Genomic DNA, 27,746 nt, shown 5'->3' on the forward strand with positions numbered 1-27,746 from the left:
AAGAAGTCTGAACCTTGAACATACATACATACATACGTACACACACACACACACACACACACACACACACACACACACACACACACACACACACACACACACACACACACACACACACACACACATCCATCCTGTTGCAATGTGTCCTCTTTTCCTCCTTTTCTTCCTCTTCCATTGTACACTTCTTCCTCCTCCTCCTCCCTCCATTGATGTGATTTATGCTTCCCTCCCACCCTTCTCCCCCTCCTCTGCGCTGTCCTCCTCTCTATCCCTCCTCCTCTCCTTTTGTCTCCCCCTCCCCCTCTCTCTAACCCCTCCCCTCGTCTCCCCCTTCCACAACTTCCCTTCCCCTCTTCCCCTTCCTCTGTTCCTCCCCCTCTTACCCCTCCCCGTCTCCCATTTACTTCCTTTCTTTCTCCCCCTTTTCCCCTCTCTCCTCCTCCTCTCCCTCCTTTCCTCTGCTTTATGTTCCTCGTTTTACAGCTTTCCTTTCTTTATTCCTTCCATTCTATTTACATAAACTACATTTCCTCCTCCTCCTCCTCCACCTCCTCCTTCCTCCCTTCAGCTTTCCTTCTTCTCTCCCTCTTCACCATCTCCTAGTTACTTTTCTTTTCTTTTTCCTTCTTCTTCTTCCTCCTCCTCTTCTCTTCTTCCTCCTTTTTAACTTCCTCACTCCTTCCTTCCCCTCTCTCTCCTTCCTCTTTTTATTACTCAACTCTTCTTTATTCTCTTCCTTGTCCATGTTTTTTTCACTCTTGCCTCCTCCTCCAATCCCTAAGGTCTCTCTCTCTCTCTCTCTCTCTCTCTCTCTCTTCGAAATGAAATGATAGTTACCCCACCCATTCCACCCCCCCATCCCCTAGGTCCCTCTTTACCCCCCTCCCCCTATCACCCCTACCCTCAAGCCCCTCATCTTATCCTCCCCTCCTCCTATCCCCTTTTCACTCCTCTCCTATTCCCTTCTCCCCTTCATCCCCCATCCCCTTCTCACACTCTCCCCATTCTGCCTCATCTTTCTCCTCTCCTCTCTCTCACCACCTTTCTCCCCTCACTCCCCCTCAACTTCATCCTCCCCTCTCCCCATTCCCCATACCCTGGCTCATATAACGCCTCTCCCACTTCCCCTTCTCCCCAATCCCCTCTCTCACACTTCCCAGACACTCTCCAGAAACGCCAGCAATAGAAGTTCCAAAGTTATCAAGCTGTTTTGAGCATTAGAATTTATCTCCGTTGTGGTTAAAGTTCTGGTCCTCCTCCTCCTCCTCCTCCTCCTTTTCCTGTTTTCTCGTCTATCCTTCTATTTTCCCTCCGTTTCTATAATTGTCTTCTCCCTCACATCACGTCTTTTCCTCCTCGTTTGGATATATTCATGGATAGGGAGGGAGTGGGGGAGATGTTATGTGAGATGACCAGAATTACCTCAGTGCTCCCATCTCCCTCCCATCCATCACCCCTTCATATTTATTCTCCCACCTTCCCCTCCGCCCCGCCAACCCTTTCCTCCCCATCCATCACCGCCTGATCCCACCATCCATCACTTTCAGCCCCTTCCTTTCTCTCCCCGCCACAATACAATCATCCGTCATCTCCCCCTCTTTCCCATCACCTATCCCCTCCCTAAAATTATCATCTTTTTCTCTTAACTTTTTCACTCATTATCCTCCCTCTTTCCCGTCTACTTTAACCCTCCCTTCCCTTTCTTTTCCATCACCCCTTCCATCACCTCCAACATTTTTCCCTTTCCTCTTTCCCTTCCCTTACTCCATTCCCATCACTAACATGTCTTTCTTTTTTTCCCTCCTATCAATCTTCTTTTTCCTTCTCTTTTTTTTCATCTTAACCTTCCCTTTCCCATCATCCATTCCTTCACCCTCCTCAACATCTTTCCCTTTCCTTCTTCCCCTAATCACCTTTTCACTCATCACCCCCTCTCCCTTCATCTTTGCCCTCCCTTACCCTTTCTTTCCCATCACCCTTTTCCTCCCCTATCCTTCTCCCAATAACTCCTTCCCCCTAGCAACTCTTTCAACCCTCCCTTCTCTACCCACCCCTTTTCCCCTTCCTCTTCCATAACCTTTCCCTTACCCCTAGCAACTCTCTCGACCATCCCATTCATCACCCCTCCCCTGGCAATTCTTCCCATCCCTTACCTTCCCCTTCCTCGCGTTGCCTTCCCCAGGTGCCCAATTAAGTCCCGTTTACCTGTCCAGCTACAAAGGTGAAATCGAGGCCATCCACACCTGTAATTTCAGGGTACAGATGGCAGGTGTGATAGAGGAGTGGCAGCTAGGAGGAGTGGGAGGTGAGGGATGAGGGGAGGCGAGATGAAGAGAAAGGGGGATGAGGGGAAGAGGGGAAGGGAGGGGAAGGTGAGAGAAAGGGACTGGAGATAAAAAAAAAGGAAGATGAGGGAAAGGGAATGGAGAAAAAAAAATTGAGAAGGGATGGAATGATGGGAAAATAAGAAAAGAAAATTAAAGTAGGAAAAAGGGGAGATAAGGTAGACTGAAGGAAGGGATGAGGTAGTTGAGGGAATAAAGAAGGGGAAAGGAATGAAGGGAAGGTAATGATGTCAGAATGGATAGGTAAAGGCTGATAAAATAATGAAGATGTAGATTGAAGGGAAAAGAAGGGATAGAGGTTGACGAAGGAATTAAGAGAATGGGAAGGGGATGAAAGGAGTGGGGTTCAAAGATGAGGGAAGAGATGGGAAGGGAAGAAGAAGAGGGGGGGGGCGGGGGGGGAGGTTAGCGTGCAGGCAACAGCTGACTAGAGAAGGTTAGTAATGAAGTCCTCACGCTATCCTCCTCCTCCTCTTATCTTCTCTTCTCCGCTTCTATATATATCTTCTCCCTATCCTCCCCCTTCCTCCAACTCTCCTTCCTTTTGTTTTCTTCATTATTTTTAACCTTTCTTTATCTTCCTCCACCACCTCCACCCTCCTCCTCCTCCTCTTCTTCCACCTGTATCTTTGTTCTTCCTCCTCGTCCTCCTCCTCGTCTTCCTTTATTGATGAAGACTCGCTTATTGGTCCCTTTCCGAAGGTCACACACACACACACACACACACACACACACACACACACGTTGATGAGTAACTGCCAGCCACTTCTTCCTTTCCTCCTCCTCCTCCTCCACTTACCTCCACTTCACCTCTTCTCTCCCTCCTTCCCCTCTCCCCCCCCCCCTCCCCCACCAAAGTCCAATACTACCTTTCAACATTGCCAAGACTCTCTCTCTCTCTCTCTCTCTCTCTCTCTCTCAATCCTCCCCTTTCCTTTATTCTAACTCTCCTCCCCCCTACACCTATCATTCCCCTTCTTCCTCTCCCCTCCTTTCCCCTTCTTCTCCCTTCCTTTCCCACCAACCAATACACAATACACTCCTCCCCTCCCCATTCCCCTCTCAAAACACCCATTCCTTCCTTCACTCTCCTACTACAGTCCCTTTACTTTCTCCATTGCCCATCACTTCCCTATCCCCTTCCCTTTCCCCCTCACTGCTCTCCCTTCCCTTCCTAGCTAACTTATTGCATCCCTTCCCCTTCCGTCTCCCTTCCCATTTCCTCTTCCTGGCTAAACACATTCCTCCCCTTCCTCTTCCTCTTCTTTCCCTCCTTTCCCCCCTCCCTTCCCTGTCCCCTTTTCCCCTCACTGATCTTTCCCCTTCCTCCTCCATCTCTAACTTATTGCAACCCTTCCCCGTCTTTCTTCCCCTCCTCTCCCCTCCCCTTCCTTCCCCTCCCCAAGCACCGCAATGCAGCCAGACGAGGCGCGGCTCCGAGGGGAAACGATATAGAGGAGGGGAAAGAAAAATAAACGGTTAATGTCGGGGCGCGCGGAGGATAAAGAGGAAGGAGGAGGAGGAGGAGGAGGTGTGTGTGTGTGTGTGTGTGTGTGTGTGTGTGTGTGTGTGTGTGTGTGTGTGTGTGTGTAAAAGGGAACTGAGGGGAAGGTTAGGTAATGTGAGAACGAGGAAGGGAAGAGGTAAGGTTAAGTAAGGTAAGGAAGGGAAGGATGTGAGGTAAAGAATAATATTTGCTCTCTCTCTCTCTCTCTCTCTCTCTCTCTCTCTCTCTCTCTCTCTCGTTTCCTTGAAATAAAACTAGTGACGAGTTAAGGATGGGAAGGAAAGAAGGAAGGATGGGAAGGAAAGAAGGAAGGATGGGAAGGAAAGAAGGAAGGATGGGAAGGAAAGAAGGAAGGATGGGAAGGAAAGAAGGAAGGATGGGAAGGAAAGAAGAAGGGGAAGGAAGGAAGAAGGGGAACGAAGGAGGGGAAGTAAGGAAGGAAGGAGGGGAAGGAAAGGAGAGGGGAAGGATGGAGGGAGGGGAAGGAAAGAAGGAAAGAAGGAAGAAGGGAAAGGAAGGATAGGAAGGAGAAGAAAGGAGATAAAGAAAAAAAAAACAGGAGGGAGAATTAATCATGAAAGAAGAGGAAAGGGAGACAAGAAAAAACAGGAGAAAGAGAAAGCGAAAAAAGTAGAAAAGGAGGAGAAACTAAGTGAATCAAGCGAGGGAGAGGAAAGAGGAGAAAGGAGGAAAGTGAATAAAGAAAGACGAGAAAAAAAAGAAAAGAAAAAGGGAGGGAAGGAGAACGCAAGTGAATCAAACGAGAGGGGAGGAGGAAGGGAGGGAGAGAGGGAGAGGAGCGAAGAGGGGAAGGAAGGAAAGGGGAGACGGGAGGAAGCAGGAAATGTGAGGAGATAAAAGGTATTAAAACGTGGGGAGGGGAAAGGAGGGGAAGGGAGAGGAGGGGAAGGAGGGAGGGGAGGAGAATTAGGGAGAGGGGACAATGAGGATAAAAGAAGGAGCAGAAAGCAGGAAAGAAGATAAAGGTGTTAAGTTTGGGGGAGGAGAAAGAAGATAGGAGAGGGGAGGAGAGGAGAATGGAAGGGGGAACAGTATGGAGAGGAGGGGAGGAAGAGAAAGGAAGGGGAGAAAAAGAGGAAGAGAATAGAGGGAAGAGGGAAGGGAAGAGGAGAAAGAGGAGGTGAAAGAGAAGGAAAAAAGGGAGAGCAGAGGAACGGAGGAGAGTAGGAAAAAGAGGAAGGGAGGGAAATAGTATGAAGAGGGAGATGGGAAAGATAAGAGGAAGAGGAGGAAGAAAGGAGGAAAAGAGGAAGGGAGAGAAGAGAACCAAACGGAGGAAACAAAGAAAAGAAACACGTAAAATAAAAACAATAACAGGTGGAAACAGATGAGGGAAAAAAAGGGTAGATAGGAAGAGTAAAAAAAAAGAAAAAATGAGAGGGGGAACAGCACAAAAAAGGGAGGGAGGAAGGAAAGGAAAAGAAAAAAGGAAGGGAAGAGGAAGTGAAATAAAAGTAAAAAAGAAAAGTTGACTAAGAGAAAAACATTGAAAGAGGAAATTGTAAAACGAGGAAACAAAAAAAAATGTGAATAAAAAAAAGAGGAAGAGGAGGAATAGAAATAAAAAAAAAGAAAATAGCAGATAAAGTTTGGAAGGTATAGAAGTAGTAATAGTAGTAGTAGTAATAGTAGTAATAATAATAGTAGTAGTAGTAGTAGTAGTAGTAGTTGTAACAGTAACACCCCATCACCCAACACCCCCTCCCACCCCATCACCCTCTATCACCCCATCTTCACTCCCCACCCCCCATCACCCACGCCTCTCCCCCACGTTCTTTACAGCCATATTTATTCTCCCCGCGAAGCCATCCTCCCACGTTAGTACTCACCCTGGGACATAAACTGGGGAGAAGGGGAGTCTGGAGAGGGGAGAGAGGAGGAGAGGAGGGAATGAAGGTATGGGGGAAAAGGAGGAAGGAAGGAGATGGAAGAAAACAGAAGAGGGTAGTGAAGAAAGTGTGGAGGAAAGAGAAGGGGAGGAAAATAAGACATGTAAAGAAAGAAGAAAAAACATATGGGTAGACAGGGAGGAGGAGGAGAAGATGGGGAAGAGAAAGAAGGAAGATGAATAGAAGAGGGCAATGAAGGAAGGGTGGAGGGAAGAGGAAGGGAGAGGAAAAGAAGGCAGTGTGAAGGAGAGAAGAGGAAGGGAAGAGAAACAAGGAAGATGAAAAGAGAAGAGGGCAATGAAGAAAGGGTGGAGGAAAGAGGAAGGGGGAGGAAAAGAAGAGTTTGAAGAAGGGGAGAAGAGGAATAACAGACGGGAAGATAGGGAAGGGTGGGGAGAGGGGAGGAAAATTATGGTAGTATTCATATCAAACCATTATCTCCCCACTCCTCTTACCCCCCCCCCCTCCCCATCACCATCAATCACTATCAGCAAGCCATCAAACGAAATGAATTAACAAGTGATGGTGACGGCGATAGTGAAGGGAGGAAGAAGGGGAAGAGGAAGAAGGGAGGAAGAAGAGGGAAGGAGAAGAGGAAGGGCGGGAAGGAAGTAAGATAAATGTGTCAGAGGGAAAGATAAAATAAGGAAGGGAAGAGGGGAAGGAAAGAAGGGAGGAAGGGAGGGAAGAGGGGAAGGAAATAAGACAGGGAGAGGAGAAAGGACTGGAAGGAAGTTAAAGGGAAGAGGAAAGGAAGAAAAGGAAGGCAAAGGGAGAGGAGGAAGAGGGGAAGGGGAAGAAGGGAATGGAGGGGAGGAGTGAAAGGAAGGGAAGAGGAGGGGAAGAAGGGGAGAGAATGAAGGGAAAGGAGGGACAGGAGGGAAGGATAGGCAAGGGGTGAGGAGGAAGGGGAGGAAAGGGAGGAAGGGAATGGAGGGACCGGAGGAGGGGAGAAGGGGAGGGAAGGGGAGAGGAGGGGAAGATAAGCAATCCTCATCCATTATTGAAAGGTTTAATAACAATCACCCAATGAATTGATAACGGGGAGGGGAGGGGAGAGGAAGGGAAGGGGAGATAATGGAGGTAAAATTAATAATGAAAAGCCAACAAACAAATGAATGAATAAATAAATTGGACAGGAATCAATGAGAGAGAGAGAGAGAGAGAGAGAGAGAGAGAAATTTTTATATTTCCGACGAATAAAAAAATCTACGGTGTCGCCCATTCGAATTTCACTTACTTTTTATAGGAGACGAGAGAGAGAGAGAGAGAGAGAGAGAGAGAGAGAGAGAGAGAGAGAGAGAGAGAGAGAGAGAGAGAGAGAGAGAGAGCACCCCCATCAACAGCTATCTTCCCATACCTCTCATCCTTCTCTCCCTTTTCTCTCTCCCTCGAAACCTTCCTTCCTCCACCCCACCCCCTCCTACCTGCTACCCTTCCACCTCCCCTTTCCTCCCCCACCTATAAAATTCACCTTTCCCATTTTAGTACTTTCCCCTTCATCTCCCTTTTCCTTCCCTACCCCCTCCCTACCTACCTACCCTTCCTACCTTTACCTCTCCTACCTATCTTCCCTCCCTTCCTCTACTCCTACCTTTCCCTCCCTTCTTCCTCCCCCCCAACTTTACCTCCCAACATCTCTCTCCCTTCTCTAAACTTCCACCTCCCTTCCCCTTCCACTTTCCCTTTTTAACTTTATTCCCCATCTAAAAAATCCTCCTTTCCACCCTCCCTTACTCCCCCCCTTCATCCTCAACCCCCTCACTTCTATTTTCAACACCCTTCCATTAAGTGGGAGGGCAGCACAAGGGGGAATAGGGGAAGGGAGGAAAGGGAAGGGCCGCGCAACCATTACTCAGAAACTGCCCCATTACACTTGAGGCAATGGATTTAAAGGGGGAGAGAAGGGGGGGAAGGGGGGGAAAGGGGAGGATATGGTGGTGGAGGAAAGTTAAAGGAAGGGGAGGAAGAGAATGGTGGAAAGGAAAGCAGGCGGAAAAGGAGGAATAGGAAGAGAAAGGAATGGTGGAGGAGAAGGAAGAGAAGTGAAAGATGGAAGAGATAAAGGAAGGGGTGAGATGGGAAGGAAAAGGGGAGACGGGAAGGGGAGAATATGGGGAAAGAGGAAGACAACAATGGTGTGAGGGAGAGAAATGTATGGGAAGGGGAAGGAGGAGAATGATGAAATGGAAGTAGGCGAGGAGGGTGTGATAGGAAGGGGAGGAATGGATAGGAAAAGAAGAAAATGAAGGAGGAGGAGGAAGGAAAAGAGAAGATAAAAAATGGAACGGATATCTTAAAGTGATGGGGGAAAGGAAAGGGATGGATAAAAAAATATAGGGAAGGGTCAAGATAATTAAAGAATATGAACACTGATTAGATGGTTTATAGAAGGCAAGAAAATGGAACGAGTAAAGAAAAGGAAAGGTATGGAGAGGGAAAAGGAAGAAAGCAAGGAGGGGAAAGGAAGGGGAAGAGATGAAGGAAGAAGGGATGGAGGAGGAGAGACAAGGGTATAAAAATGAAAGTGGAAAAGAAGATACACGAGGGAAAGAGGAAGAGAAATTAAATAGATTAAAGGGAAAAGAAAGCAAGGATGGGAGAGGAAGGAAGAGGAGAAACAGAGGAACGAAGAAGTGAAGGAGGAAAAAAACAAAAACAGAAAAAGACAAACGAGGGAGAGAAAGAGAAAAGAGAATGGAAGCAAAGAAGTTATGTGAAGATTTAACAAGAGAAAAGAAAAAAAAGCAAAGATGAGAGAGGGAGGAATAAGAGGAAAAGGAAAAAGAGGAACGAAGAAGGGATGGAGGAGAGAAAGGGGTATTAAAGTGTAAAAGAGAAACGAGAGAGAAAGGGGAGTTTAAGGGGGGTCATTTCTTCATTATATCGAACGTCTTCACAAACCTTCACACAGCACGTAGTCACTTTGCACCGTGCCATTAATCACGTCTACCTCCTCCTCCTCCTCCTCCTCCTCCTCAATTAGCCAGCATAAACGTTCTTCCCTTCTCCCTATTTATCCTCCTTCCTTTGTACAGTCTGCATGTATATTTTTTTCTTCCTTGCTTCATTACTTCCCTTTCTCAACCCTTCCAAGCTTTCCTCCTCCTCCTCTTCTTCTTCATTAACTAAATATTAATAGAGTTTATCCCCTCCTTTATCAAGTTTTATAATTCCTCCCTCCACTCTATCCAGTCCTTCTATACAAACCTTATTTTATTTTTTCAATTTTTACTACTTTCATTTTTACTCCATCTTTATATATGATTCTCTCTTCCTTTATACAAACCTTCATTTTTTTTCATTTTTTACTACTTTTATTTTTACTCTTATCCTTATATACGAGTCTCTCTTCCTTTATCCAGTCCTTCTATACAAACCTTCATTTTTTTTTCAATTTCTACAACTTTTATTCCTTCCTCTACCCAGTTCTGCTATACAATTTTTCCTTCATTCATCTACTTTATTTTTACTTCTTTGATTCAGTCCTTCCACGCAATTCCTCCTTCAATCCTCCACTCACATTTTTACTACTTCTCCCCCTCCCTTCCTTCACTCAATCTTTCCATATAATCCTTTCTTCTTTGCTATTCTTTCCAAATTATCACTTTTTCTTCATTCGTTCATTTACCCAATCCTTTTACCCTCTTCCCCTTCCTTTCCCGTCCCCATAACTTTCCTTTTCTTTACTCTTCCCATTTTCTCTTGCCTTCCATAAACCATATAATCAGTGTTCATATTCTTAAGTTATCCCTTCCATCTTTATCTTAACCCTTCCCTATTTTTTTCCTCCTTCCTTCATTTATACAATCATTCCGTTTCTCAACCCTGTCCGTACTTTGCTGCTTTTCCTCCGCTTCCTTCCTGCTATCTCTTTCCTCCACTTTTCTCTCCTTTCCACTCCATCCTATACCGTTTCCTTCCTCTCCTTACTCGTTCCTTTCCTCCTCCACTAAATCCACTTCCTCCTACCTTGCTTCTTTCTTCCGTTGCTAAGTGATTCAATATTTAAACTTCATTCATTCATTCTTTTCCTTTCTTTTCTCCTTCGTTTACTGTTTTTCTCCTCTTCCTTTTTTCCTCCATCCGCCCATCGTTTTTTTTTTTTCCCCTTCCTGCAAAATCATTCTTCATTCCTGTCATTCTTAAAGCCCCCGCCTCCTCCTCCTCCCTTGCAACGTAATATAAATTCTCCTAAAAAAAAAAAAAAGTGATTCGCGGCGCCGGGTGATTTACGACCGTGTGTGTGTGTGTGTGTGTGTGTGTGTGTGTGCGTTTAGGAGACAGTGGGCGAAGAAAAGGTAAAGTTGAATAATATAAGGTGGTTAGGTAAGGACAGTGAAGCAAAACGTAAAGTTGAAAGTAAAGTTAAAAAAGGAGAGTCGTGCGTCGAAAGTAAAGATAAATTAGTTAAAAGTTAGATATTTTTAGTAAAGCTGAAAACTGAGAGTAAAGTTAAAATTAAAATTGAAAGTAAAGCGGAAAAGCAGAATTAATAAAAGTATGGTTAAAAGTAAATTTGAAAGTAAAGTTGAAAAGAAGTTAAAAATTGACGATTACTTTAAAGTCGAAAGTAAAGTTGAAAGTAAAGCTCAAAGTAAAGAAAAAGATAAAGCAGTAAGGTTGAAAAGTAGTTAAAAATGTACCCAAGATCAAAAGCAGTGTCGGAAAAAAAAAAGCTGAAAGTAATGTTAAAAGTAAAGCTAAAATTAAAGTTGAAAATGAAGTGGAAATTAAATTAAAGTTGGGTAAAGAAAGCAAAAGAAACTAAAAACAGACATACACAGACACACCCACAGACAAACATACAGACAGACACAGACCCAGAGGAATAACAGACCAATAAAAACTCGCCCCTACAGTCTGGTGAGTCACACGTGGCGCCAAGGAGTCGCGGTGAGTCACCAAACACTGGGCGACGAAGGGGTGACGGGGGAAGGAGGAGGAAAGGGGAAGAAGGAGAGGAGGAAGGGGAGGGGACGAAAAGTGTACAGAAGGGAGAGACTGGTAAGGAATGGCGTGCGAATGTGAGATAGAAATGGAGGAGGAAAAAATGAAGGGAAGGGAACCAAGGGGAAAAAAATGTGGGTTTGTGGATTTGAGATGAAGAGGAAGAACACTAAGGAAAGATTAAGAAAAAAAATAGAAGGAATAGAAGAGAATAGAAGAAAGGAATAGAAGAATAGAACAGAAAGAAGGGAGGGAAACGAAGAGAAAGGGGAAGAAAGGAAGAGGGGAATAAGGAGGAAGAAAATGGAGAAAGGGAAGAAGAGGGGAATGAAGGGGAAAGGAATTAAAAAAAAAAGGGAGGAAAACGAAGAGAAAGGGGAAGAGAGGAATGAAGGGGAAGAAGGGAATGAAAAGGAAGAAGGGAGAAGGGAATGAAAAGAGGAAAAGGAAAACTTCAAGAAGAGGAAAGAGGTGGTGAAGAGAAAGTTAAAGAAAAGAGGAAAATTTAAATAAAGAAATGAGAAAAGAGAATAAAGAGATAGGGAATGGAGGAAAATGAAGGTGGAAATATGAATGAAAGGAGGAAAATAGAATGATGCAGAGGAAGAGGACAAACAAACAGTAAGGGAAAGGGGAATGAGGAGAGGAAGTGGAGGGGAGGGGGGAGAACAGGTGTTAGGGAGGGGACAAGGGAAGAGGAGGAATTGCAGGTAAGGTCTCTCTACCCCCGGGTCAATACACGGTTCACCAGGTAGGCGCCAACCCAACCCCCCCATTCCTCCCCTCTCCCTCAGTACCCTTCCCCCTTCCCCTTCCATCCCCTTGTTTTGCATTGCTTCCATTTCTTTTTCCACTCGCTTCTACTTCCATTTCTTTGCTTTACTCCTTTTCATCCCGTTTCTTTCCATTCCCTTCCTTTGCTTCTCTTTGCTGTCTGTCCCATTCCTTTGTTTCCCTTTCCTTTCCATTTCTTTGCTTTTCTTCCTCCTCTTTTTCATCCCATTTCTTTCCATTTCCTTCCTTTGCTTCTCTTTGCTGTCTGTCCCATTTCCTTTGTTTCCCTTTCCTTTCCATTTCTTTGCTTTTCTTCCTCCTCTTTTTCATCCCATTTCTTTCCATTCCCTTACTTTGCTTCTCTTTGCTGTCTGTCCACTTCCTTTGTTTCCCTTTCCTTTCCATTTCTTTGCTTTTCTTCCTCCTCTTTTTCATCCCATTTCTTTCCATTCCCTTCCTTTGCTTCTCTACTATCTACCTATCCCATTCCTTTGTTTCGCTTCCCATCTTCCTTTCTTTTTATTCCTTTCCTTCCTTCTCTTCATTTTCTTTCAACTTCTCTGCTTCGCTTTTCCTTCCCTTCAATTCCTTTCCTTTCCCTTCCATTCTTTCTCTTTCCTTTACATTCTCTTCCTTTCCTTCGCTTTTCTTTCTCTATTCATTTGTTTTCCTTTCCTCTTCCTTTCCTTACACTACTTTCACCTTTCTTTTGCTCCCCTTCTCTGTTTTCCTCTTTTTCCTCCCCCACTATTTTTCTCTTCTCCCCTTTCTCTCCCCATTCTTCCCAATCCTTAATTTCCCATCAACCCTAGCCAAGATTTACCAGTGAGCGCTGAAATCCCTACCCTCCCTTTCCCTTCCCCCTCTCTACCTATTCCCCATTCCCTCCCTTCCTCTCCCTTTTCACTCCACCCTTCCTTTATCACTCTGCTCTCTATTCCCATTCCCAGTAACGATTTTCCCTTACCAATACCACTCACGAACACTCTCTCTCTCTCTCTCTCTCTCTCTCTCTCTCTGCGGGGTTCTAGAATTGCACGTTCGAGGTGGAAAGTTTTGTGTATCTTTTTTTTTCTTTTGGTTTCTTTTTTTCTTTGTTTCCCTTGATAAATGTTCTCCCTCCTCCTGGTCTTCCTCCTCTTGCTCTTCCTCCTCCTCCTCCCTTAAATATATCTTCCCCAACCTACAAAGCCTTTTTTATTAATCTTCCCAATCTCCTTTTTTTCATACTCCTAATCCTTTTTTTTTTCTTTCTCTCATATTGAAGCCCTACCCCCCCCCCCCCTCGAATATATCCCAAACCCCAATATCCCCATCTTTTTCCCCATCCTTCCTACCCTAACCACCCATTCCCCAACATCCCTTTCTTACCCCATATCCCCAACCTTCCTATCCTAACTATCCTTTCCCCAACATCAACCTTTCTTCCCCTGTATCCCCATCCTCATTCCCCAACCCTCCTCCCCTAACCAAGGCTTCCATAACCATCCAGTCACCATATATAGAACCTCCAGAACCGGCCCCTCCCCATCACAACTCCCTAGTCAATTCCCAACTCCTCCCTTCCTTCCCCAACTCGCGAATTGAGGTCAGGGCTACACGTGCAAAGCCAATAGCCACACCCGTACACACACACACACACACACACACACACACACACACACACACACACACAGCTTAGCCAATAAAACGGACGGGTACATGTTGGTGCATAGAGAATAGCTTAGTGGTAGTAGTAGTGGTAGTAGTAGTAGTAGTAGTAGTAGTAGTAGTAGTAACAGTAGCAGCAAATGTTGTAAATTAGTAAATGCACGGATTAGCAGTGTAGTAGAAGCAGTAAGAATAGATAAAGTAGTAATAGTAGTAGTAGTAGTAGTAGTAGTAAGGAAATAGTAGCAGGAGAATTAAATAAGTAAAAAGTGGAAGGATTAGTAGTGTGGTGATGGTAGTAGTAGTAGTAGTAGTAGTAGTAGTAGTAGTACTTAGCCCAGGTGTCGCTACTTCACCTGTATCGGCTTACAGGTAATGCTCTTAGCATCATCCTTAGAAACACTCGACAAAGCGTATGAGCGAGGGCTTAAAATGTGTGTGTGTGTGTGTGTGTGTGTGTGTGTGTGTGTGTAGAACATTTGCCTGCTTGCTTCAATTAATTGCGAGGTACAAACACGCACACGCACGCTTGGGAACACGCGCGCACACACACACACACACACACACACACACACACACACACACTATATTTTAAGCTCATCGAAGGTCATGTACCCAAGTTTTGTTACGTTGAAGTGTGGTGGTGGTGGTGGTAGAAGTAGTAGTAGTAGTAGTAGTAGTAGTAGTAGTAGTAGTAGTAGTATCAATCACGTCAATTAATTATTAAAACAACCAACAACAGCAAGAAAATAGGAACAGTAGAAAGGAAGCAGAAGTCGTGGTGTTGAAATAGTGGTGGTGATGGTGGTGATGATGTGCAAAAGTGTGTGTTCTGAATTCTGATGGTGATGCGATTATGGTGGTGATATTGAAAGATAATAAGGGTGGTGATGAATTTAATTAAGGTTGCACTGTGGTGGTAACGAGTGGCGGTGATGGGATTAGGTGTTGCCGAGTGAGATACGCAGTTGTGGTGATGACAATGGTGGTGGTGGTGGTGGTGATGGTGGTGTTGTTGTTGTTGTTGGTGGTGGTGGTGGTGGTTGTTGTTGTTGTTGGTGGTGATGGTTTTGGTGGTGGGTGTTGTAAAAGTGTACCAAGGACAGAACACACACACACACACACACACACACACACACACACACACACACACTTTGATCAATACACAACTTGGGAGCTTTACTGAGTCACACACTTCCTCCTCCTCCTCCTCTTCTCCTTCCTTCCTTCCTTATCGATACCATCAACGCAAACTACATCATATAGTAAAAGTAGTAGTAGTAGTGACAATATAAAGTTGTAGTAGTAGGAGTAACAACCAACAATAGTAGTAGTAGTAATAATGAGCAAAAGTTATTATCCTTAAAATAATATAAAGCTAATTAAAATATATTCACAAACAGGAGGAGGAAGAGAAAGAGGAAGAAGAGGAGGAGGAGAAATAATTACCAAGACGAAATAAAGAAATGAAGAGGTAAGAGGGAGATAAAGAGGGCCGACAAGAGGGAGGAGAGGAAGGGAGAGGAAAAGGAGGAGGCAGAGGGAGGTAAGAGGAAGGGAGGAGGGGAGGAAAGTGGTACTCATCTCCCTCCTCTCTTGGGGGAGGAGGGAGAGAAAATTTTATCTTATTTCCCCCGTCACGTACAGTTACCTCCCTAACTCCCTTCCTCCCTCCCTCCCTCCCTCCCTCCTCCTCCTCCTCTTCTTCTTCTTCTTTCGTTCTCTTCTTTCCTCCCTCCTCCTCTTTCGTTCTCTCCCTTCTTTGCACCTCCCCTCTTCGTTCTCAACTTTCCTTCCATCCCTTTAATTAACTTTGTCTTAATTCTTTCCTCATCTTCTTTCTTTCCTTCCCCTTCTCTCCTTTCCTCTTTCTTTCCCTCTCTTCTTCCTCTCCTTTCCTCTCTCCTCCTCCTCTTTCGTTCTCCCTTCTTTGCACCAACCATCTTCGTTCTCAACTTTCCTTCCATCCCTTTAATTAACTTTGTCTTAACTCTTTCCTCATCTTTCTTTTCCTCCCATTCTTTCCTTTCCTCCTCTTTCTTTGCCTCTCTTCCTTCTCTCCTTTCCTCCTCCTCCTCTTCTTTCATTCTCTCCCTTCATCGTTCTCAACTTTCCTTCCAATACTTTTACTTCGACTTATTTCCTTCCCCATCTTCTATCTTTTCCTTCCCTTCCTTCCTTCCTTTCCTCCTTTCTTTGCCTCTCTCCCCCCCATCTCCTTTCTTATTCTTTCCTTTACTCTCTCTCCTTTCCTATTTCCCTCCTCGTCTGCCAAATTGGAGAGCAGAAGTAATGGGAGAAAGAAGAATGTGGAAGTAGTGATGGTGGAGAAGGAAGAAGAGGGAGGAGGAGGAAGAGGGAGGGAAGTAGAAGAGTAATGTGAATAGGAGGAGGAGGAGGAGGAGGAAGAAGAAAAGTAAGCAAGAGATGGAAGCTTAAAAAAAAAAAAAAAAAAAAAAAAGGCAGAGGTGGAAGAGGTGGAGTAAGTAGTGGGAGAAGTGGAGGTGGAGATAGTGGTGGGGAAAGTGGAGGAAGAAGTAATTTGCGTAATGAAGTGGAGGTGGAGGCAATCATAGCAGAGGTGGAGGAGGAAGAGTAATAGCAGTGGTGGTGGGTGGAGGTGGAAGAGGTGGTGGAGCGAACACTAATCCCACTAATTGATGCTCCACTTAATGCTGAAGACAATAATTAAAGGAGATGAGACAGACAACAGCTAACCCCCATTACCTTAACTGCCTCTCTCTCTCTCTCTCTCTCTCTCTCTCTCTCTCTCTCTCTCTCTCTCTCTCTCTCTCTCTCTCTCTCTCTCTCTCTCTCTCTCTCTCTCTCTCTCTCTCTCTCTCTCTCATTCCATTTATTTCTCATCTTTTCTTCCTCTGTCTTCCTTTCCTTCTTGTTTATATTTCCTCCTGTCTCCTGTATTTCTTCCTCTTTTTCCTTTCTTTCTCCTCATTCCTTCCTTCTCTCCTCTATTTCTTGTTTCCCTTCCTTTCTCCTCTTAATTCTTTCATTCATTTCATCCTTTACTCTTGTTTTTAATCTTTCCTAATATTTTTCGTCTTTTCTTCTTTTTCTTCACTTCCTCTTCTACTTCATGTCTTCCTATTCATCTGCCTTTCCTTTTCTTCCTTTCTTTCATCTACTTTCTCATCTCCCTTCCTTCCTGTCTCCTCCTCCTCCTCCTCCTCCTCCTCCTCCTCGTCTTTCCTTTCAGTTCGTCTTTTTTTCCCTTCCTCCTCCATATCCACCTCTTCCTTCTCATCATCTCAAGTATCCTCCTCTTCCTTCTATCCAATATCCTCCTCCACCTCCACCTCCTCCTCCTCCTCCTCGGTGGATTCATTAATGAGATGGAGATGGAAGAGGGTGGAGGAGATGAGAGGCGGAGAGATAAATTAGTGTGGAAAGGAAAGCGTGAGGGTAGGGAGGATAAAGGAACAAACAGAGGAAAGGAAAGGGAGGATAAAGGAACAAACACAAAGGAAAGGAAAGGGAACGAAAATAAAAGAAGGGTAAGAAAAAAATATTGATGGAAAGAAAGTTTTGGCCTAATGGATGCTGCTGCTGAAAAAAAGAAAAGAAAGATGGTGAAAGTTTGAGTGTTTGAAAAGAGTTGAGAAAATAAAATGGAAGTGTTCTAGTGAAGAAGAATAGAAGAAAACTGTAAGTATCTTTGTCTTCTAAGCTGTAGTGGTGTGTACAAGGAAATAGGAAAGCTAAGGAAAAGAAAATAGTACTATGAAAAAAAGAAAAAAAAGCACGGTAAACCAAAATAAAGGAATGTCACGGAAAAAAAATATAGATTAGAATGAGGGAAAAAGTAAGAAAAATAACACGGAAATCGGGAAATAAATAAAAAAAACTAGAGGTAAAGGATAAAGAAGAAATAAAAGGAGGGAAAGAAAAAAGTTTAATGGGTCTAGCAAAAAAATGGGAAATAAAAAAAATAAAAAGTTACATACTGGGAAAGGATAAATAAGAGATGAGGGGAAGCATAAAATTAAATGGTTCAGGGAAAGCAAAGGAAATACACGAGGGAAAGGATAAAAGGATGAAAGGTGGAAAAAAAAGTAAAATGTTAACAAGACAAATATTTTTCGTCCCTTCTCAACCCATTTGCCTAACGCTCTCACCTTCCCTCTCACCCTCCCTCCTCCCCTCTCATCCTCCTCTTCCTCCTCCTCCCCTCCGGCACAACTGAGAGTATTTCCTTCGTGGAGGGAGAGAAGATAACAAGTCATAAATGAGATGAAGAGAACACGAGTGGAGGGTTAACTTTCAAGGTCTAGGAGGAGGAGGTGGATATGATCAAGGAAGAGGAGGAGGAGGAAAAAATATAAAGTGGAAAAGGAGGAAAAAGAGGATAAAGACGACGTGGAAATGGAGGAAAAGGAGGAATAAGGAGGAAAAGGAGAATCAGGACGAGATGGGAAAAGAGGACAGTAAGGAGGAAAAGGAAGGAAGCAGAGGAGGAGGAGGAGGACTTGGAGGAAAACTATACTAAGGTGGGAAAAGAGCAAAGTAAGAAAATGAGAAGGACGAAGTGGAAAATGAGGAATATAAGAAGGAAGAGGAGGAAAAAAGAAGGAGGAAGAAGATGACAAGGAAGAGAAAGTGTGACAACCTCTCCTAACCACAGCAAAACAATACCACGCCCAATTACACACACACACACACACACACACACACACACACACACACACACACACACCTACTAGTACAACACCAATCAATTATGCACCCCATTACCTCATTAAAACCACTAATTAGGTGTCCTTGTTGAACCCGCCACGCCCATCACCAATACCACCATCATCACCACAGTTATTATTGCGGGCTTTGTTGTTTCCTTTTTTTATATTATCGAGCTTCCTTCTTTCCAAAAAAAAAAAAAAAAAATCTTCACCACCACCTCCATTTACTACTACAACTATCACCATAACTATTAATAAGAGAAACAATTGATCTGTTTTTTCTTCTTTCCTTCATTTCTTTCCCCCGTCGCCTTCCCTCCCTCTCTCCCTCCTTTTCCTTTGTTTACTCATCCGTCATTTCAACATCCTCCTTCTCTTTCAACATCCTCCTCCTGACTGACTGCCTTCCTTCCTTCCTCTTCCTGTAATTCAACCACCACTACCAATGCCTACACAACCATCACCATCACTACCGCCACCAAAACAACAAAACTCTACCAAGGAGAAACTATCAACCATTAAGTAAACATAATATATATAAAAAGTTATCAATATGGCTAAAACATTTGTTATTCTTGTCTTTCAATTTCACGTTATGCTTAAAATACTTGATATCACTTCCCTTCCTCACCACTAATTCTCCTGCGACTGAAAAATGGAAAATATAAACAGACTGAAAAGGAGAAGCAAGATGTCTAGTTAAGAATGCATTGTTAATTCTGCTAGTTGTTGAATATTTGGGTCATGTCCTATTAGAATATTAGCTCTAGTAGTAGTAGTAGTAGTAGTAGTAGTAGTAGTAGTAAAGAATTTGTCCGTAACTGTGAATCATCCAACTTTCTTCACACGGCAACATTCCTCTCTATCCCTCCCTCCCTCCTCCTCCCCCCCCCCCTACACCACACCCAACCGGCAGATCTGCAGAGAGAGAGAGAGAGAGGGGGGGGGGGTAGAGGAGGGGAATGAATAACTGAGTGAAGAAGGAGGAGGAGGAAAGATAAATCAAGAGAGCAGGAGAGGAAGGGAGAGAGAGAGAGAAGTGAAAGATGAGGAAGGAGAGAAAACGGGAGAAGCGAGAAGAGGAGAGGAAGGTGAAGAATAGAGGGGAAGGAAAAAGGGAGAAAATGAAACAGGATAAAGAATGGAGGAGAGAGGGACAGCAAAACGATGACAGGAGGAAAGGGAGGGGAAGAAAGAAGTAGGGGAGAAGAGGGGGAGGAATAAAAGGGAGGGGGAAGAGGAAAAAAAATGTGGCTGGTTTCCTTGGCATACCTGTCAGGTGCAGGTGTAAAGCGGAAAGCAAAACCACGGGTGTGTGTGTGTGTGTGTGTGTGTGTGTGTGTGTGTGTGTGTGTGTGTGTGTGTGTAACGTAAAGACACGCTTCGATTGTCAAGGATAGTCAGTCTCTCTCTCTCTCTCTCTCTCTCTCTCTCTCTCTCTCTCTCTCTCTCTCTCTCTCTGCAGATATGCCGGTCTTTTTGTTATTGTTTTATCTCCCCTATTTCTTATATTTCCTCTTGTTATCTTCCTCTCCCTTCCCTTCCCCTCTCCTTCCCCCTTACTCATCTCCTCTATCTTTTTCTCCCATCTTTCTTCCCCTTCTCTCTCTCTCTCTCTCTCTCTCTCTCTCTCTCTCTCTCTCTCTCTCAACATTCTTCACGATTCATTAATACTTCCGGAAGAATGTTTTTTTTCTTCTTGTGTTGCAGTTTTTTTTTTTAAGTTTATCAGAAAAAATAAATTAAAGACAGCGCCAGCTCGGCAAAACTAACTACTAGACAATAATAATAATAATAATAATAATAATAATAATAATAATAATAATAATAATAATAAATGGAACTTATAAAATTTTCATTATTCCCACATTTTTTTTGCCTCTCCTAGCTAATCACAACCAAAATCCACCAAGCAACCATATTATCAACCATATCAACCACCACCGCACCCAACAATAGCACCCAAACCAACACCACAACCATAATCAACCCAACCACTACCACAATCAATCTCAACCATATAACCAACCCAACACTACCACAACCATATGAAGCCAACTACCACCAACCATCACAATCAACCCAGCCACCACTACAACCATCCATCAAATCATACTTCTCCACTCCGTCCTATCTCTTGGCATTCCTTTCTAATACCACTAACATACCACACACCACCACACCATCCTACCTCTATTCTCTTTATCACTAACACGGCAACACTATCGCCACCATACCACACTCGTCTTCCCACCTCTAATTAATCTCCATATTTATGCAACACTAACTCTACCGTCGCCACACCTTTCTTTCTACCTGTAATTACCTTCCCTATCATTAGTACGCTACCATCACACAACTCTTGCTCTAATTATTCTCCTTGTCATTAGTTCACCACATCAACACCACAAAACACTTCTAATTATCACCTATCTCTTTAACTCACTTTTTTTCCTCACTCTGTAATAAACCACTACCTCATTAACTATCCATCTCTTAACAAAGCACTACCTCTAATTATCACCTCCATCTCTTTCCACTAACTTATTTTTTTCCTCATTCTGCAATAAACCACAACCTCTTTAATTATCCATCTCTTAACAAAACACTAACTCATTATTCCCCTCATTCTCTGGCACCACAATTAACCACAAGTCTTTCTGGGTGTTTTGTTTACGTCTAATATTTCCTCTCACACCTGTTTTTCTTCCCCTTCAATATTGCCACCTAAACGAGTGCTCTCTCTACCTGTCCCACCTGTCTGATCTACCTGTCGCCTTATATTGTGGTCTTTCGTGGGTCTTACTCCCGTCATACTGGTTCTGTTATCCTCTTTAAGCTTGTCAGTGTGCACGCCTTCACTGTCTTCATGTAAAATATTGTTGTAAGTTTTCATCTTTTTTTCTTCTTCCTATCTATGTATAAGAAGTGTGTGTTTTACCAACCTCTATTATTCTTTAACCCTCTCTGTCTCTATCTCCTCTATCTGTATTCTCAATGTTTCTCTTACTTTCAATTTCCACCCTATACTCAGTCTCTTACTCATTACATATTTTTTTCGTTAACTCCTTCCTCTATTTGTATTCCTTTTATTTCTTGAGTTTGCCATCTACTTCCACACTTCCGGCTCTATCTGTTACTCTATTCTTACATTTTCCGTTTCATTTCATTCTAATGTCCATCGTTAAGCATCTCACTTCTTCGTCAACATCTATCTCTCCTTACTCTCTTGTCTCGCCCTCTTCACCTTAACCAATCACATCTTTCCACATGCATATCATTAACTTTCCTCTCCCTACCTGTTATCTCATTTCACTAACCTCAACATCTATCTCTACTCTCTCTTGACTTGTCTCGCCCTCTTCACCTAAACCAGTCACATCTTCCTACATGCATATCTCATTAACTTTCTTCCTCTCCCTACCTGTTATCTCATTTCACTAACCTCAACATCTATCTCTACTCTCGGTCTTGACTTGTCTCACCCTCTTTCCCTTAACCAGTCACATCTTCCTACATGCATATCTCATTAACTTTCTTCCTCTCCCTACCTGTTATCTCATTTCACTAACTTCAACATCTATCTCTACTCTGTCTTGACTTCTCTCACCCTCTTTCCCTTAACCAGTCACATCTTCCTACATGCATATCTCATTAACTTTCTTCCTCTCCCTACCTGTTATCTCATTTCACTAACCTCAACATCTATCTCTACTCTCTGTCTTGACTAGTCTCACCCTCTTTCCCTTAACCAGTCACATCTTCCTACATGCATATCATTAACTTTCTTCCTCTCCCTACCTGTTATCTCATTTCACTAACCTCAACATCTATCTCTACTCTCTGTCTTGGCTTGTCTCACCCTCTTTCCCTTAACCAGTCACATCTTCCTACATGCATATCTCATTAACTTTCTTCCTCTCCCTACCGGTTATCTCATTTCACTAACTTCAACACCTAAACTAGTCACATCTTCCTACATGCATATCTCATTAACTTTCTTCCTCTCCCTACCTGTTATCTCATTTCACTAACTTCAACATCTATCTCTACTCTCTGTCTTGGCTTGTCTCACCCTCTTTCCCTTAACCAGTCACATCTTCCTACATGCATATCTCATTAACTTTCTTCCTCTCCCTACCTGTTATCTCATTTCACTAACTTCAACATCTATCTCTACTCTGTCTTGACTTCTCTCACCCTCTTTCCCTTAACCAGTCACATCTTCCTACATGCATATCATTAACTTTTCTCTCCCTACCGGTTATCTCATTTCACTAACTTCAACAATGTTCCCACTAATTTCCATATCGTACCCGTCCTTCCCTCATTCAAATTCATACGTCACACTCCTCTAACTCTCCTTGCACCTCCACTTCTCCCTCTTCTCTCGTGCTCGCTCCGTTCCCTCCTCGCACGTTACATCATTCCACCCTCGCCCCGCTCACTCCATCACTGTCAACAAGTTCATCTCCCGTCACGACTTTTCCTTCTCAAGCCCTTCCTTCCTCCCCCGCGACCTCGCCTTGTCCACCCTACGACCTCTCCCCTCGTCTAGTTTCTCGGCTACTACCTTTCCCCTCATTTCGGCACATCTCTCCCCTCCTTCCTTCCCTTCCTCACGCCCCACAGCTTCCTTTCATCAGCTCTCCACACCGTCTTCCCCTCCCCTTACCTTCCCTCAACCCCCTCTCCGTCCCTTTGTTCCCTCCCGTACCCTCACACCAGACATATCCATCACACGGCAGTCAAGTCCTCCGTCACCTCGTCCCTCGCGGCCCGATTCCTTGCTTCCTTCCTTCCCCTCGTGTCCCCTCACACCCCAACACATCCATCGCACACCGGAACGAGTACCCCGTCACCCTTCACCCGGCAGACGTCTGGGTGCCCCCGTGACTCATCCTTTGGGGGGGGGTGGGGGCGGGTGCACCTGCCGCCCAGGTGTCTGCCGCCGCGTCTGGCCTCCGCGGGCACGGTGCCGCAGCGAGCCTTGGCCTTAGGGGCGGCGGCAGGCAGCGGCGGGGTGGGAACATCGCCCTTGACGACGCGGGGGGCGATCGATGGGCGGAGGGTCGACGCTGCGGCAGCCCAGCACTGTGCCGCCGACCTTACGGCAGGCAGGGTGGCGGGCACAGAAAACGGGGCGGGGCGAAAAACGTCAACTTGGGGCAGCCACGACTTGTGAATGAGCAGGGTGTCACTGGTACAGGTGTGTGTGTGTGTGTGTGTGTGTGTGTGTGTGTGTGTGTGTGTGTGTGTGTGTGTGTGTGTGTGTGTGTGTGGCTGCCCAGGGCGAGGGACGGACGGACGTGTGGCTGCGGGGGGCGGGTCAGGTGTGGTAGCTATTGTTGTCTGAGTGCTGACCTGGCAGCGCCGAGTTGACGGAGCAGGTCTGGCAGAAGCAGCGGAGGAAGGAGTCTCGCACGAGTCCGATTATCATGGTGGTGGTGGTGGTGGCGGCGACGGCGGGGACTTGCTGGGGCAGGCGTCGAGGGGCGGCTGTGGCAGGGGCCGGGGGGCTGCTGCTGGGGGGCTGCGGGGGGTCTGCTCTACACCATCAAGGCCCCGACACTGGCCTCCGGAGGGTGTCGTCGCTGCGGGCCAAAGGGGGGTCAGTGAGGGGGGGGAGGGCGGGAAGCTGACCACCACAACAAAGTGTCAGGTGCCCCGCGGCGCCCACGCCTCCACCCGGCACGGCGTAAAAGGAAGGGGGGGAAGCACAAGTGACAGCACTGGGGCGACAGCGGGCACCGCGGCAGGTGGCTCGGCGGGTCACGTGGGTGAGGGGCGGGAGGGCGTGTGCGGCAGACACACTGACAACACTGTGCGGGGCGTGGGCGTGGGTGCCGTGGGGAGTGTGGGGCGCGGCGGGCGTGTGGCCTCACCGCTGGCTGAGGAGGGCGGCGGCAGTGTGTGGCGTGGTGCGGGAGTGGTGGCGACGGTGCGGGCTCTGGAGCGACACTGGCTGCTGGCTGCTGGCTCCTGCCGCTGTGCCTCCCCGCCTGGGTGTGGTTGGGGCCTGCGCGCTCCAGCCACCCTGCTGCGCCTCCCCACCCCGCCCCCGCCCCCGCCCCTCGTGCTGCTGCTGGTCTTGTTGCTGTAGTTGTCGTCGTTGTTGTCGTCGTCGGTGGTGGTGGTGGCTTCACGCCGGCACGCTGCTCCCCGCCACGGCTCGCTGCCCCCACCGCCGCCGCCACCACCACACCGTAAACACCCCATGGACAACAATGCTGCTGCCCCCCACTGCCCCCCACCATAACGCCGGCACCCAGGTCGTCCGTGGCACTCATGTTGTCCTGGCGGCATGGTGCCTCACCTGCCGCTAATTGGCCCCCTGCCGCACCTGGATGAGCCTAAATAGTTGTGGGTCTGGACTTCCGGCGCCACAAACACAGACAAACCGCCCGGGACAGACACCTCAGACACCGTTCCCTACACCACCACACACACAACCCAGCCTTCACAGACACACCATGGCAGGGAAAGGGGACACCCAGTAACACCGGACCTCAACACCACAACCATAACAAAAAATTACCATGGAACATCACCACAACACCCAGGAGAGACACCATAGAACACCACCCAGACCAGACACACACCACCGCTAGAGAGGACAACCAGTAACACCAGACTACAACACCACGACCACCAAAGCAACCAACACAACAAACGTGCATTACCACCACCACCAGGAACCCTCAACACAACGCAGCACAGACACTAAACATTTCATTCCAGCATTTTCAGCCTTTGCTCAGTATCCTCCCCTCGACAAAGTAAAAAAGAAACAACACCCACCAACATCCCCCCTCCCCCTTCCCCCATGCCCCGCCGTGCCCCGTGAGCCCCCTGGACCCTCGGGGCGGCCATGACCACGACCACGACCCCGCCACCGCTGCGCCAGTGTTACGTCACTCCTGCACCGTGCCGACGAACACCCCCTCACCCCCCGCACCGCCGTCTCCCGCCCCCACCACTGCTCTCGCTCTCTATCTCTCCCTCCAGCCCCGAGCCGTCCCCAATACAGTCTCTCTCATCCTTCTTCCCTATCCCTGACCTTACTTATCCTCCCCTTACCTATCCTTCTCTATCCTACCCTAATAGCCCTGTTCCTCTTTCTTACCTTATCTACCCTTTCCCTACTATGCATCTGACCTTACCCATCTTCCCCTACCCTTGCCACACCCTTATCCTACCCATTCCCCATCCAACCCATCCTTACCTCGTAGCTCTGATTCTTACCTTGCTTATCCTTCCCTACCTTATACTGAACTTTACCTATTCTCTCAACCTTTCCCTTTCCTTCTTACCTTACAACCTCAATCTTTCCCTTTCCTTCTTACCTTACAACCTCAGTCCTTTCCTATCTTACCTACCATTGCCTACCTAAAACCTGACCTTGCCTATGCTACCCTATCCTTCCCCAACCATCATCCTACCCATCCTTCCTTCACTGCCCTAATACTCCCCCCTCATCCTTCCCTTACACCCCTTACCCCCTCCTTCCCCACTCCTATCACCCTTAGTCTTTCCTTCCGTAACCATTACCTATGACCCCGCCCTGCCTTCCCATTACCTTCTTACCTAACACCTTTAAAAATCTTGCCTACCCATCCTCTACCCTATTTACCTTTAACCCTTCTATACCCCCCACCCCTGCCTCCCCTACTCTTTACCTCACTTTCCCAACTCTGCCTGCCCTTCCATCCTATCCCCTTTTCCCATCAACAGTTCCCCCCCATCCTGCATTCCCCACCCTCACCTTACTTCCCCAGCCTCCTCCCCATCCTTATAACCGTTCCTCCCGTCTCCTCTTCCCCTTTCCTCTCCCCTATTCCCCATCTACAGACCCCATTCCTTGCCTCCCCTAAGCTTTACCTTCCCCAACTCTCCCCATCATTCCCCAACCATATCCTCAATACTCCAGCCTCCTCCCCATCCTTATAACCGTTCCTCCCGTCTCCTCTCCCCTATTCCCCTTCTACAGACCCCTTACCTCATCCTTATAACCGTTCCTCCCGTCTCCTCTCCCCTATTCCCCTTCTACAGACCCCTTACCTTACCTCCCCTAAGCTTTACCTTCCCCAACTCTCCCCATCATTCCCCAACCATATCCTCAATGCTGCAGCCTCTTCCCCATCTGTATAACCGTTATCATACCTCCCTTCCTCCTCCTCCTCCTCCTCCTCCTCCTCCTCCTCCTGCCATCCCCTCTCCAACCAGCCCTGTGATTCATGCTGCCGCCGCCCCTACGGACCTACCACCACCACCACCACCACCTCCTCCTCCTCCTCCTCCTCCCTGACACTCCCCTCACAGCATGTTCACAGCGGCAAGCATGTGTGATGAGGGGACGAGAGTGAGGGTGTCATCCCATGTGTCACAATTCCCCACTCCCCTCTACTTTCTCCTCTCCTTCCCCCCAAAATAGATTTGACTCTTTACCCCTCACCTAGTCCTTCCCCTCTTTCCGTCTTCCTCTTCCCCCTTGCCTCTCTTCCCCTACCTCCTCCCTGCTTCTTACCCCTCTTCCTCTTCCCCTACCTCCTCCCTGACTTCTCACCCCTCCTCCTTACCCCTCTTCCCTTACCTCCTCCTCCTCCTCCTCTTATCGTAGCACAGTCCATCCCGTTAGACATCATCTCCTCCTCCTCCTCCCCTCTGCTTCCCTTTACTAAGAATCACAACTCCACAACTAATATGACCCCTCACAACTCCCCTCCCTGACTCCCTCCCACCCCTTCCTCTCCCCTCCCCAAGCCAAGGCTCACCCCCATGCGTCTCCTCCCCCTCCATCCACTTACGATTCCTTTCTACCCTCCTCCTACCATTCCTTCCTTCCTCCCCTTCCCCTTCCATTGCTTCCTCCCCTCCCCTTAGGGTCACCACCACCACAATGACCTGACCTAACCCCTTACACCACTTCCTCTCCCCTCCCCCACCAGTGACCTTACCCCTTACTTCTCCTCCTTCCCCTTCCCCCCAACTCCCCTTCCGCGGCACCGTGACCCAAACACACACACACACACACACACACACACACACACACACACACACACACACACACAGAGTAACCCTCACCCATTTCCAAGATTCAGACTTCACACATCTCTTTCCCCTTTTCCTCCTCCTCCTCCTCCTCCTCCTCCCAAGGGCGCCGCTGCTCCGTCGACTTCACCGGCATGCCAGGTAGAAGAAAGACCCCCACCCCCACCCCCCCACCCCATTCACCATGCATCCCAACTTACCAGCAGATGCCTACTCCCTTTTTTTCCTTTCCTCCTCCTCCTCCTCCTCCTCCTCCTCTCGTGGCTTGAAGTGCATGATATGGTCGATAGTCATGACTGTCTGAGATGGTGTGTGTGTGCGGGGAGGAGGGGGTGAAGGGGGGGAAGGTGTGTTTAGAAGGGAGAGGAAAGGGGGAGAAGAGGAGAGGGTCAAGAGGGTGGGGAGAAGGGTGTGGGTGATTGTTCATGATGCCTCTTGTTGTCTTGCTTGTACTATTCTCCCCATATCACCTCTTCTCCCCACTACTACTACTACTACTACTACCCCCATTACCTCTTTCTCCCCGCTCCTCCTCTTCCTCCCCATCTCCCCATCACTATTTTTCCATTCCATTCCATTCCTCCTCCTCCTCCCCTTTACTACATTTCCTCCCCAATCCTCCTCCCCTTTTACTACACTTCCTCCCCATTTCTCCTCTCCCCTCTACTACTCCTCCTCCCCATTCCCCTTCTCCCCTCTACTTCTCTTCCTCCCCATTCCTACCCTTATCCCCTTCACTATTCTTCCATTCCTCCTCCTCCTCCCCATTACTCTTCCATTCCATTCCTCCTTTTCTCCCCTTTTCTACTCTTCCTCCCCAATCCTCCTCCCCTTTTACTACACTTCCTCCCCAATCCTCCTCCCC

At 46.7% G+C, this 27,746-nt stretch overlaps 1 protein-coding gene and 1 long non-coding RNA gene across 6 annotated transcripts in view; both read right to left on the bottom strand.

Annotated features, from left to right (window-relative positions):
- The window catches only part of LOC127007761 (capping protein inhibiting regulator of actin dynamics-like), a 96,680-nt gene that overhangs the window by 29,014 nt on the left and 39,920 nt on the right, over positions 1 to 27,746 (bottom strand). For 2 of the 3 annotated variants that reach the window (XM_050879044.1, XM_050879043.1), the window contains exons 1-2: positions 23,716 to 23,878; positions 23,195 to 23,424 (exon numbers count right to left, since the gene is read on the bottom strand). The exons of the other annotated variant lie outside the window; for it this stretch is intronic. In XM_050879044.1, coding sequence (XP_050735001.1) covers positions 23,195 to 23,270 — 76 coding nt within the window. In that variant the 5' untranslated portion in view covers positions 23,271 to 23,424; positions 23,716 to 23,878. Of the gene's footprint in view, positions 1 to 23,194; positions 23,425 to 23,715; positions 23,879 to 27,746 lie in introns of those variants that run through there. 3 annotated transcript variants of the gene reach the window in all.
- LOC127007763 (uncharacterized) lies at positions 19,569 to 23,144 on the bottom strand. 3 transcript variants are annotated; one of them, XR_007760511.1, is made up of 3 exons: positions 22,092 to 23,144; positions 21,632 to 21,844; positions 19,569 to 21,506 (listed from the first exon to the last, which is right to left on the bottom strand). It is a non-coding gene; the product is annotated as an uncharacterized LOC127007763 (long non-coding RNA). The 3 variants fall into 3 exon arrangements; XR_007760509.1 differs by having other exon boundaries at positions 19,569 to 21,077; positions 21,198 to 21,844; XR_007760510.1 differs by having other exon boundaries at positions 19,569 to 21,527; positions 21,780 to 21,971.

This window comes from Eriocheir sinensis, chromosome 36, assembly GCF_024679095.1.
Source record: "Eriocheir sinensis breed Jianghai 21 chromosome 36, ASM2467909v1, whole genome shotgun sequence".
Taxonomy (NCBI): domain Eukaryota; kingdom Metazoa; phylum Arthropoda; class Malacostraca; order Decapoda; family Varunidae; genus Eriocheir; species Eriocheir sinensis.